The sequence below is a fragment of the Mya arenaria genome, chromosome 2, assembly GCF_026914265.1.
Source record: "Mya arenaria isolate MELC-2E11 chromosome 2, ASM2691426v1".
Classification (NCBI taxonomy): domain Eukaryota; kingdom Metazoa; phylum Mollusca; class Bivalvia; order Myida; family Myidae; genus Mya; species Mya arenaria.
The window spans coordinates 56,389,097-56,402,214 of NC_069123.1; the positions used below are offsets into that span (position 1 = coordinate 56,389,097).

The following is a 13,118-nucleotide window of genomic DNA, read 5'->3' on the forward strand; positions in this document are numbered from 1 at the left end:
GTATATTAAATATGTTGCCTGATATGACATAAATTCATCAAAATTATTTTTGTGCAGTTTTCTCCATTTTTTGTTCAAAAATCTCCGTTTGTATACATTGAATAGAGAACAGAGGTGTTGGAGCACTGCATGGGCATTTCACGCTTAACACTAAGAAAGTAAGCGTTCAACAAATTAATCATCACCGGGCCATCGCTGTGCCATTTTTTTTAAATATAAGCTATAATATTTAGAATTATTAATCAACTATTACTTATTGCAAGCGATACGGGGACAATCGCGGTACCAATACCAGACAACTGAAGACAATATATGCCAAAACTCGACCAATATCGACCAACCTCGGCCAATATCAACCAAACTCGGCCAATATGAGTTTCCTTCGTTTTGATTGGCTACAAAACTCGCCAAATATAGGATTTGAGAAATGGATTATTTTCACTGGTCGAAACTCGCCTTATATGAGAAATATGCTGGAAATTATTTTAAAGGTAACCATTTTGTTTTCCTGTTTTTCGACTGTTTTGATTTTTTTTTGCTTCGTTTAAACCCTTTTGGAATAACTAGCCTATTAAATACTTCAACCACTTTGTACGGTTTGATATTACAGTTGTATTTGACCCATTGGTGGTATTTACGACTATTATGTTTTTGTACACCGACAAAATTGAGAACGAAGGTGAACAATTTGACGTTTTGACAAACGATTTACAAAATTAAGACGTAAAGACATGCTTTCTTAGAATGCACAGTGCTTTATTCATAAGTATTGCTATGTCACTAAAGGATGCTTGTCAAAATCCTTTCAAGTCATTTGTCAGCGACAATCGATAGTGTATGTCCGAAATCGTTGTCGCTTATGTTATTCCGATAACAACGTATTTATTTATTTTTTGAGGTAAAAGTCGAGTAAATGTCAAGTTCATTTTAACAAGGGAGGTCACTCTCTTACACAAATGCGGTGAATTTAAACACTTTCGCTTCAAAACTTACAAATTCTCCCAATATTACAAATTGTTTTACTTACTGTTGCAAAAAGCATGACTATAGCATCACACGTTCTGATTCCAGGTTTAACCATTGAAATGATCATGATGATACTGTGTATAAAGAATGTATTTCTTACTGATATTATGTACTTTCGATTATTGTCCGATAGTAAATCGAAATGCTTGGTACGATTCGATTCGATTATCGATTGCAAATGGAGTCCGATTTTCAAACACTAATCATAATATGTATTAAATTAAAGAAAAAAAATGTGTTGTATTATTTCATTTTAATTAGGTGTTGAATTTTAGGTATTTGGGCAGAAAAAAGTGATAAAAAAATATATTTTCAAATGGCCATAACTCTGTCAAAAATGGCAGATTTTAAAAATATAAGTATGTTTGAGTTTCTAATGACAAAACCCTTACAAGTATGTATCACGTACATATACCACAGGACATTATTTGTTTAGGTTGTTATTGCTAACAAAAGTTCAAGTGTTGTTCCTGATTTCAAAAATGTCCCGCGCTACATGCGTTGTAGATGTAGAACCCGGAATATTTTAAAACTACAGATACAGTTAAATGTTTGAATTAATAATCGGATCATATCAATTAAGAAAAACAACAAAAATACTAAACTGCTAAAGATATTTGCTTTCTTTTAAATCGTAGTTCAATGTATATTTCAGAACTTGTTTTTTGTTCATGACGTCGTTGACTGTTTAGGCACGTTAAAGGGGCTGTCTCACGTATGATCAAATAGCGAAAAAAATGTCGAAAACTGACATAAAATTGGCATCGATGTGTACAATGCATTGAAACTTAGTAAATGAAGTACCACATAGTTTACAATTTATTTTAGTTTAGCAGTTATTTCGTATTTTTCCATAAAAGATTACTGGGTATGTCAACCAGGTAAAATTCATTCCTTATGCGTGATCGGCTAGTCGGTGTTATCACGTGATATTACCGAGGTAGGTGTATAGCTTAATTTTGTCACCCAAATAGAATAAGCATTTGTTGCTTAGTCAGTATGACGCTAGACTTCAATTTTGGCGACGCGGGTTCGAACCCGGTCTCCGACACAATTTTGTTTTTACATTTTGGTGCCAATCTGTGACACAGTCCCTTTAAGAACGAAACAGAGGATCATGAAATCAAGACGAAATACCAAGCTTTTATCTAAGATTAAGATAAAAATGTACTACTTTTTTCAATAAATCTGTATTATTAATACCAAATGAGAAATTAACGGATGACTTTCTAGAATATTACCGATCAAGCAATTATTTTTGCCAATTATTTTGCTGAGTGATATATATTTTCTGACCAATAGAAATGGAGCAATGCTATATTACCCATTTGTATTTCAGCAATAATACGTAATGGCTATATTGAACCGGAAACAAAGTATAACATGATCTTAATTAAGCAACATTATGGAACCATGTCGTGGCAGCTATAGCAATAAATCGTGGTGGCTGTAGCTATACATCGGGGTAGCTATACATCGTGGAAGCTATAGCAATGCATCGTGGTGGCTGTTGCTATACATCGTGGTAGCTATACATCGTGGTAGCTATAGCAATAAATCGTTGTGACTGTAGCTATATATCGTGGTAGCTATACATCGTGGTAAGCATACATCATGGTAGCCATACATCGTGGTAGCTATACATCGTGGTGAGCATACATTGTGGTAGCTATACATCGTGGTAGCCGTACATCGTGGTAGCTATAGCAATACATCGTGGTGACAGTTGCTATACATCGTGGTAGCTATACATCGTGGTAGCCATACATCGTGGTAGCTATAGCAACAAATCGTGGTGGCTGTAGCTATACATCGTGGTAGCCATACATCGTGGTAGCTATACATCGTTGTAGCCATACATCGTGGTAGCTATACATCGTTGTAGCCATACATCGTGGTATATATACATCGTGGTAGCTATACATCGTGGTAGCCATACATCGTGGTAGCTATAGCAATACATCGTGTTGGCTTCAGCTATACATCGTGGTAGGTAAACATCGTGGCAGCTATACATCGTGGTAGCCATACATCGTGGTAGCTATAGCAATATATCGTGGTGGCTGTAGCTATACATCTTGGTAGGTAAACATCGTGGTAGCTGAACATCGTGGTAGCTATAGCTATTCATTATGGAAGCTATATATCGTGGTAGATATATCTATACATTTACATGGTAGGAGCTATAGCAATATATGATGATAGCTTTACATCGGTGTATCTGTTTATCGTGTGGGCTATAATAATACATATTGATAGTTATCAGTCTTGGTTATTATACATCGTGGTAGCTATATATCGTTGTAAATATAAATCGGGGTAGCTATTTAGCGTTGTAGATGATATTCCCCGTTGAAGTTAAACGTCGCTCTTCAGTAGGTAAGCTACACATCGTGGTAGCTATACATGGTGATTCCTATATACAGTTTTTGGTACCTCGTGGTAGCTATAGCTATATTTGTGGTTACTAAATAGCAATGAAGCTATAAATCGTTGAAGCTATACATCGCAATTCCTGAAGTGAACTCAGTTAACATAATTATATTTAACGCTTATCGAAGCACATTGAGTAAGTCATTTTAATGGACATGTTTGTGTTTATCGTTTCTCCACAATTAACGTTTTCATTAACTTCATGTTTAATCGTGGTAGCTAAACAACGTAATAGTTGTAGCATAAATTAGCTGTACATACTTGAGAAGTGAACCCAGTACAGGTAATACTATTGGACTCTTAATGTAGTACATGAAGAAAGTGATATTAAAAAACGTGTTAGTGTTTATTATTACTCTTCAAGCACAACATACGTAACAAATGTGTGAAACAATACGTATACATTTATAGATAATAAAAATAATCGTAATCTATCGAATTGATAATAGTTACTTACAAATACAATCGTATACATCACTAAATACTAAATACAATATTTGCAAAATATGACATCACAGCAAAAGCAAAACATCAAATTGTACAAATGCCAATACGGTTTCGTAGCTTTTACTTTTAATTGTGTTATTGGTCAGAAGTTGGGAATTAACTTTTACAGTCCGAACCAAGTGCTGATTACGATTATTTTTTCTTAACAATTTGTAATTACATAATATATCCAGTCCACAAAATAAGCCTCACATATATTGTATAACGGCGATAACGCTAATGGTTGCAGGAACGTGATAAAACCACCTTCGAGCTCAAACACACTTCAAGTGTCCATAAAATACGTTACAAAAATCCGCTTCCTAGTTCATGCATAATATTTCAACCAATAGTAACTCTGGACATATTTATTCAAAATCGCTGACCATTCAGCTCATACCAATATTTGAGGATTTCGAATACTTATCTATCAAAACGTATTACAGATTGCTATAATAGATGCAAAGAAACAATAAAAACTGTAAGCTTAATTCAATATGCCTTGACTGAACTCCTTTGATTGGCTCTTATCAGCATCTTTATTTGTTTGGCTATTATCAGCATCCTAAAAGCACAGTTGCATAATTATCAGTTGTACAAACACCTACTATATCAATAATCTGTAAATAAAGGAACGCTGAACTTGAAACGGGTATAAACTAATAATACACTTTTGTAACAAAAGTGCGGCATAACACACGGAATAACACTTGTACGTCGGAAATTGAGCGTGACGTGCTGATTTAAAAGTCATTGATTTCCAAACGACATGTCCGAATTTATCAAGAAATTATGCATATGCATATTTTACAAACCAATGTTCAATTGATGGTATAAAATAATTGATTTTATTTTTTAACTGTCGCATTTCTTCAGTATAAAAAAAATCATACTTTTCATAGTTCATCAGATATCTAGTCTAGTTATTCAATGTTCTTGACAATAGACAATGACGTATTTTCAGGACTTTCCAGATTTTCCAAATTTTTCTCGCGCATGCGTAAATGATCTCTCTCTGTTTTTGACATGTATGTGTTTGCAGTTGTCATCCACATTTTCATCGAAGTAGGTTCTCTTGTCTTGCACAGTTTGTCGGAGAATGCGAGATAAATCCACGGATTGGTACAAGAGTTTAGACTGGCCAGAAGCGTTGCGATAGCCATAATATGACCTGTAAATAAAATAATGTGAAATAAACCAGGGATTATTAAATGACCAGAAACGTGGCGATAGCCATGATCTGAAATATCAATTAAAGAATGCAATGCAAATCTGATGACAAGTTCACAAGTTGAGACTGGCCAGAAGCGTTGCGGTAACAATGATAAGACCTGTACATTAAGAATGAAGTGAAAATACAAGGATTAGTACAAAAGTTAAGACTGACCAGAAGCGTTCAGATAGACATGATATGAGCTGTAGATAAAACAATGCGACGTTTAAGGGTTGGTACACTAGTTTAGACCATCCAGAAGCGTTGCGATAGCTATGAGATGACATGCAAATGCTATTATACAAGAAACATCTACTGGTATTGCCAGAAATATAAATGTTATTAGCACGATGTATCCTGAAAAAAAAAACTATTAGAGTATCTGGAATGGCCAGTAGCTATGTCCTTTATATTAATGAATGTGTGTTCAATTCAACGATTAGTAAATGAGTAATACCTTTCCTGTAGCTTAACAATAACCACGGCATGCCCTTGCTTACAGAAAATGCAATAAAAATGCTAGCTAGTTAAGGAAGCCAGATTATCCAAAGATTGGTGAAATAGTTAAAACTGGCAAAGAGCATTCAAAAGGGCAATAGTACGACCTTGACGTAAAAATATTTCCAATATTAATTAAAAAAATATTTTCTTAAAAATTATATAAAAGCTATAACAATACAATTCGTTCGATCGTCTTCGGGTGATATATATCAAATAATTCATTGTACTCTTACGAAGTTGACTTGTTCGAATGAAACATTAAACATTCGTTAGAAGTAAGGAAATTTTCGTTATCAACGATCTCGTAAATGACAATGTTAACGTTTACAGTGTTCTCAACTTTCGGCTCATTATGTGCCAAATTAAAAAGAAAGTCCGTCAAATTTCTTAAAAATAACTGAATTTTTGTCTGATATTTTATATATTAACATACTATCGAACTATTTCGACACAACAAAAACAAATATGCGAAACACTCTTAAACAAATATCAATAAATAAAATCAGATACACCGATGGATATCTGCAAAATGACACAAAAATATTATATAATTGTTTTCGCACATAAGAAACAATGCCATGTTAACAGAAAGCAAAACAATCAAAAACAAAAAGGTAAAACGTGTAAGAAATTGACATACGTGTTAGTTTTGTAACAACGAAGATAACATTAGCGTCAATTAATTAATAAATCAATTATCAAGAAAAATACTGGAACACAATGAGTCGTTCGATCTTTAATTCTCCGTTTTGAAATAACAGCGCCTGGTATCTTACAGGTGGGGCTTCGATTGACCGGTGATATCGCCGACCGGGAAATAGACTAAGCCAAATTCATTTTCAAAGGACTTTTAATGCCTGAACACCTAAGCGATTTGTCGTATAGTTAAAACCCCTGACTGTGCCTAGTCCCCCCCCAAATTGATGGAGCTAAACATTATTAGGTGAACAAGTTTGATTTGACACTGATACTGTCGTATTTTATACATTACTTTTGAATCATCAAATTGACCGTTATACAGTGCATATTAACTGTACCATGTCAAACAAGTGAATATTATCTAAGTTTACGTAGGTTTGTCGAGGATGGTTTTCTTAGACATCTAGCATGCATAAGTGACGCAAAATATAGTACCATCAGACTTATCATCCACATTCTAAGAACTGGCTACTCATTAGCTATACCAACTACTCACTTTCTAAGTAAGGTGCGTTCTTATCATAAGCTGACCACATCTGTGTGATGAAGAATGGCGCCCAACATACGATGAAACAGATCATTACAGTAAGCGTAAGTTTCGCAGTCCTGATTTTAGACTTAGCTATTTTCTTTGAAACTGTTGAGTTTCTTGTGGTGTCCTCGGTGTGATTTGGCAAAGACTCATTCCCATTTCTGTAGTATGTTTTGACTGCGTTATCTGCCTCTTTTGCGTTCACGCTGACCCATACTACATGGCATATCTTGGTATAGCATACTGTCAGTATCACAAGTGGAACAGCATATACTGATATGAAAATCCAGGTCACGTAAGCTTGCAATGTCCAATATTGCTTTTGCAAATCAAAATTATCCATGCAGTCGTGAACTTCGTCAGGTCTTTCTTTGTACAAAAAGATAAACAATTGTGGTAATGAAAATAACGCAGAAAGGATCCAAGCTATTGAAGACATAACATGTACTCTATTTCTTGTCCATGTCTGCGAATTTAGAGGATGACATATGGACATATATCGATCTAAAGCGGTCATGATAAGAACATAGGTGGAGCTATACATTGTTCCAACTTGCATGTACTTAACAAGCTTACAAAGAAAATTGTTTCCTTCAAATTTAAATGTAATATCCATCACAAGTCGAGGCAATACCTGAAAAAGAGCTACCGAAATATCTGCAACTGCTAGATGAATTATGAACATTTGCATTCGACTTAATTTCCTCTTTCTGTACATTAGAACAGCGATAACGATCAAATTACCCAGTAAGGCCAAACATAATATTGCACCTAACACGGCAATTTCTACCTGGGCGAGCGCTTCATTTCTTCCGGTATCTGTAAGATTGGCGTTGCGAGTTCTATTTTCATTGCCCATTTGCATGTCAGCGGCTTCATCCATATCGCTAGTATGACGATAAATACTCCCGCTGACCGACTCGACAATGATCGAATGTGTTGTGCTCATAGTTGTCTACCACTGAAGGAAATTCCTGAAATACATTATAACATTTAACACTTGAGTGTAACAAAATCTGGTGGAACTTAATTAAATCGTATTACTGCCAGGTATTCTACCCTTTAATTTGTAGAAAAAATATCAGTTATTATTCTCATGGGTACAGTCTTTGTAGGGAAGTTTAATTGGGTTTATCATTGTTTTTCATTGCAAAACATTTCTTGTAATTTCTTATACATATTTCTTATTCGTATTTCTAAAATAGTTTTGCTATCACGTCCTTGAAGAGTGAACATTCAGAAAAATGAATATATCCAATAGAAGTAAACAACTGTCTCGGTTCCATTGAAAGTGAGTATTAAGTACAACACAGTGACTGTCAATACCTCTTGTACCAACTTCAGCGGTATCCTTTTTTTAGGAATCATTGAGACATATTCAATGATCCCAAAGGACCAGAAAATAAATAACTACACACTGGTCATTTACCTGGATAACCTTCTACAATCAAGTTATAATTAAAGCTAAGAAACAGAGGATAGTTGTTGATGTAAGTATAAGATCGTAATGTTTTATCGTATTTAAATAGAATAACTATTTTTCTTTTTCTAATAAAGGGTAAGTTGTTTATTTAAGCATGTGTAACCTTTTTGTTAGATCGATGTATTAGTGTTGACAAAAGTTCTGGTACAAAAGAAAGATAGTTAATTTTGATTGAGGGGAAGTAAATACAATTTAATTTAAAAGAAGTTCTTGAAGTTGATATTTTCACTTCTTAGTTTGCAGTAAAAATATCCAAACTCTATTTTTTTTTTATCGAAAAGCATAAATGAATTATTTGAATTATTAGAATCTGTTAATTCAACATTTCCGCGTATCCGACAATGATAGAGCAGATGAGATATTTTAAGCAATAGTTCATGACAAAAATTGTAGCAGTCTCCCTAATTGCTTTCCCGCACTAAAGTAGTGGGTGGGTGGTATGTTTATATTTTAAGAACAGAACAAAATAGATCGGGAAGTTATTTTGTAAAAACGTCGAGCAAGTAATGACAAAATAGTGTTTATAACGTATCTGGTTCCAAACACAGAATTCCTTCTTCAATGAGCAACTTTTTTACTTATACCTTTTTAAATACAAATATCTATCTTATAATATAGAAATAATGTTTACATTTTAAATAGTATATAAGACAAATAGTATCATGTAGCTTTAGATTTAAACCGCAATGTATAATGATCATAGTGAATATATCAATTCAAAGCATATGATCTAAAATACAATTTCTGAAGGTTGGCGTTTTGTGATTCAAAGAACGTCTAGAAATATATATTAATATTGCGTCCCATTCACTTTAACACGCTCGTGAACAATAAGTGCATATCCGTCTTACAAATAAGTTTCAGTATTCCATTTTTAAAATGTTAGAATGCACGTCCACTAACTCATAAAATATGTCTTGAATATTTTAGAATGGAGGATTATTTCCTCTCTGGTCCATTTCTGACATTTACATCGTAAATAGAGTAGCGTAGACCTTCATATAACCTTTATTGTAGATGTAATTTCGCAATTATGTCAATTTCCCTTGACATTAAAAATCTATTTTCATTTTGTGTTATTTTAAATGACTTATTCACATAAGCAAACCTCTTAGTTGCTAGCATCATACTTGCTATATAGTTCCATAGATTGAGGTATCAGATGAAGATGGTATAATAGATAGTGTCGTGTATTTGTGTATATGTTTATCAGTATATAAAGGAGCTTTACACAATCCAAAGTCGATACTGAAATGTATCGACAACTCCACATACGACAAGTTATAGAAAATAAATTTAAAATGTTTTGAACCAAAACAAAAACGAACACAATACTCTTAAAAGGACTACTAATTACCTTATTCAATTTCAGCAACGGAATGTTCGATAATATTGTCAAATTATCTAAACAATAATCTGCATGTCATGTGTCTAAATACGGGACACTAACAAGAATGACAAAAAGAGTAGTGTATTACTTGGGAAACAACGTGCCTACCTTTGTGATCTAACAGGACATTTTTTTGACGATTTTTATTGTGTATAACAAGGGTGTTCGACCTTGGCTATTTTACATACATCGACATTAGTTTGGAACGTAAACCGAATACGGTACATGGCAATAAACACAGTCATACAATAATAGAAATGTATCTGGGCTTTTACTTAACACAGAAGAACAGATTTAACAATGAACAATTGTAGTTCCTCGCTTTATTTTCCTAACAATGTTTATATATTGTGTTGACAGTGGCCCCGTACCTCGTTCACGGTGCAGTTAATTTATTTACTGTCATTTGACGTCATTCTATATGTTAATATCCAATGCGTCTTAATTGTTTCTTGAAGTCCGATATGTTATACAATGTAGTCTACTAATTATTGATCGGCTGTACTATCTTGCCAAACATTACAACGTAAAACGCTGTAACTAGTAGTATCCAACACTTACTCAGTTTAACCGACAGGGTCTTCGCTTTGCAAAAGGGCGACGGGATCTATTTGAATTACTCGCGTTTCGCGCTCGCTGTAGCACCGTGCTGTAAGTTGCTGTGGGCAAATTGTACTGATATTTAAATACAAGCGCGTTTCTTATAACACGGTTACTAAACAAAGTGGTATAATCTGGTAACTACGCCTAACCTACGTGGTATTACTCGCGCATCGCCCTTGTTTTGTACAACTTCATTAATTCGGGTAGCGAGTGCAGTAACTTCAAATCATTCAAAAGAACTCCAAACTTACTTTGATTTGCTACTGTAAATCTACTTAATGTTGTTGTTGATTTTCGATTAGTTGATTTGAACAATTTGCACATAATCCACAAAAACAGCTTCACAATAAACATCGTTTCACTACAATGTACATAAAATCACGTTCCCTGTCCTATGTCATAATAACTTACACTGCGTGTATACACTTAATACATAAATCTTTGTAAATTTATGTTGCTTTTGACCATTAACGGTTGTACATTTAATTGGGTATTTATGTATTTATGTGTATTGCAATAAAAAGGTTGGTTGTCTGGCATCGACTTAATTATTAGTCATTTTAATATGTTACCATTGTAGTTTATTTTTTTAATCTACCATTTCCTGCAATGTTAATGTTTCAATGTGGCTTTTTTATTTTCATATTAATATTATTTAACTTTTTTTAATTAAATCCTCAATATATATTGTGTTAATGTATAATCACAGACAATACCCATGAATAAGTGTTGACAACTATGTATATGAAACACACAAAAATGTATAGTTTACTTGTAAAAAATTATGTTCTGTTCTGTTCTGTTTAAAACTAACAATCAATGTATACTTACAGACAACACCCTTGCATAAGTCATTACAACTAACAACTAATGTAAACTTACAGACAATACCCTTGTATAACTGATTACAACTAACAATCAATGTATACTTACAGACAATACCCTTGTATAACTGATTACAACTAGCAATCAATGTATACTTACAGACAATACCATTGTATAACTGATTACAACTAGCAATCAATGTATACTTACAGACAATACCCTTGTAGAAGTGATTACAACTAGCAATCAATGTATACTTACAGACAATACCCTTGTAGAAGTGATTACAACTAGCAATCAATGTATACTTACAGACAACACCCTTGCATAAGTCATTACAACTAACAACTAATGTATACTTACAGACAATACCCTTGTATAACTGATTACAACTAACAATCAATGTATACTTACAGACAATACCCTTGTAGAAGTGATTACAACTAACAATCAATGTATACTTACAGACAATACCCTTGTAGAAGTGATTACAACTAACAATCAATGTATACTTACAGACAATACCCTTGCAGAAGTGATTACAACTAACAATCAATGTATGCTTACAGACAATACCCTTGCAGAAGTGATTACAACTAACAATCAATGTATGCTTACAGACAATACCCTTGTATAACTGATTACAACTAACAATCAATGTATACTTACAGACAATACCCTTGTAGAAGTGATTACAACTAACAATCAATGTATACTTACAGACAATACCCTTGTATAACTGATTACAACTAGCAATCAATGTATACTTACAGACAATACCCTTGCATAAGTGATTACAACTAACATTCAATGTATACTTACAGACAATACCCTTGCAGAAGTAATTACAACTAACAATCAATGTATACTTACAGACAATACCCTTGTATAACTGATTACAACTAACAATCAATGTATACTTACAGACAATACCCTTGTATAACTGATTACAACTAACAATCAATGTATACTTACAGACAATACCCTTGTATAACTGATTACAACTAACAATCAATGTAAACCTACAGACAATACCCTTGCAGAAGTGATTACAACTAACAATCAATGTATACTTACAGACAATACCCTTGTATAACTGATTACAACTAACAATCAATGTAAACCTACAGACAATACCCTTGCAGAAGTGATTACAACTAACAATCAATGTATACTTACAGACAATACCCTTGCATAAGTGATTACAACTAACATTCAATGTATACTTACAGACAATACCTTGCAGAAGTGATTACAACTAACAATCAATGTATACTTACAGACAATACACTGGCATAAGTGATTACAACTAACAATCAATGTATACTTACAGAAACTACCCTTGCATAAGTGTTTACAACTAACAATCCAAATGAAATGTAATTATTTTATGGCTTACCTTTTATATATGCGACAGAGAATTCTGAATGCAAATGATTTCAAAACGTGACTTAGCCTTCTTTAAATCGCAGGTGCTTTTAAGGCTTCGCGTAAAGTAAAATTGATACGAATCTACGCATAACATTATCTGATTCAAACTGTTCAAGACACGCAGGGCTTCAACTCGAAAATTGGTATAACAGAAGTATTATATCTTCTCGATAATGTCAAAAGCTCAGCAAATAAGTTTCAATTTTATCACAAGAAAAACTAGTTACAATATTTTATATGGTTTCCATGATGCAGAACAGACACCTTTTGATGTACGAATGGTAGCTCTTTATACGTCAATAATGTATTATTTGCCCAGCAATTGACTTCCATTTTATTTTTCAGAACATCTATTACTTTCTCTTATTATTTTTTAAAACGGTCAGATTATCTGTCTCGAAGCATTTATAACATCCATTGAAACACTACTTGTCATTCATACGTGATATTAGACGTCCCGTCTAGACAGAACCCATCACAATAATATATCTTCCGT

General features: G+C 33.4%; 1 protein-coding gene across 2 annotated transcripts in view; it reads left to right on the plus strand.

The window, feature by feature from the left end:
• Positions 1-13,118, plus strand: part of LOC128218794 (endoprotease aex-5-like) — a 74,431-nt gene that overhangs the window by 34,738 nt on the left and 26,575 nt on the right. The window contains exon 1 of one of the 2 annotated variants that reach the window (XM_052926508.1): positions 360-491. The exons of the other annotated variant lie outside the window; for it this stretch is intronic. Coding sequence (XP_052782468.1) covers positions 372-491 — 120 coding nt within the window. The 5' untranslated portion in view covers positions 360-371. Of the gene's footprint in view, positions 1-359; positions 492-13,118 lie in introns of those variants that run through there. 2 annotated transcript variants of the gene reach the window in all.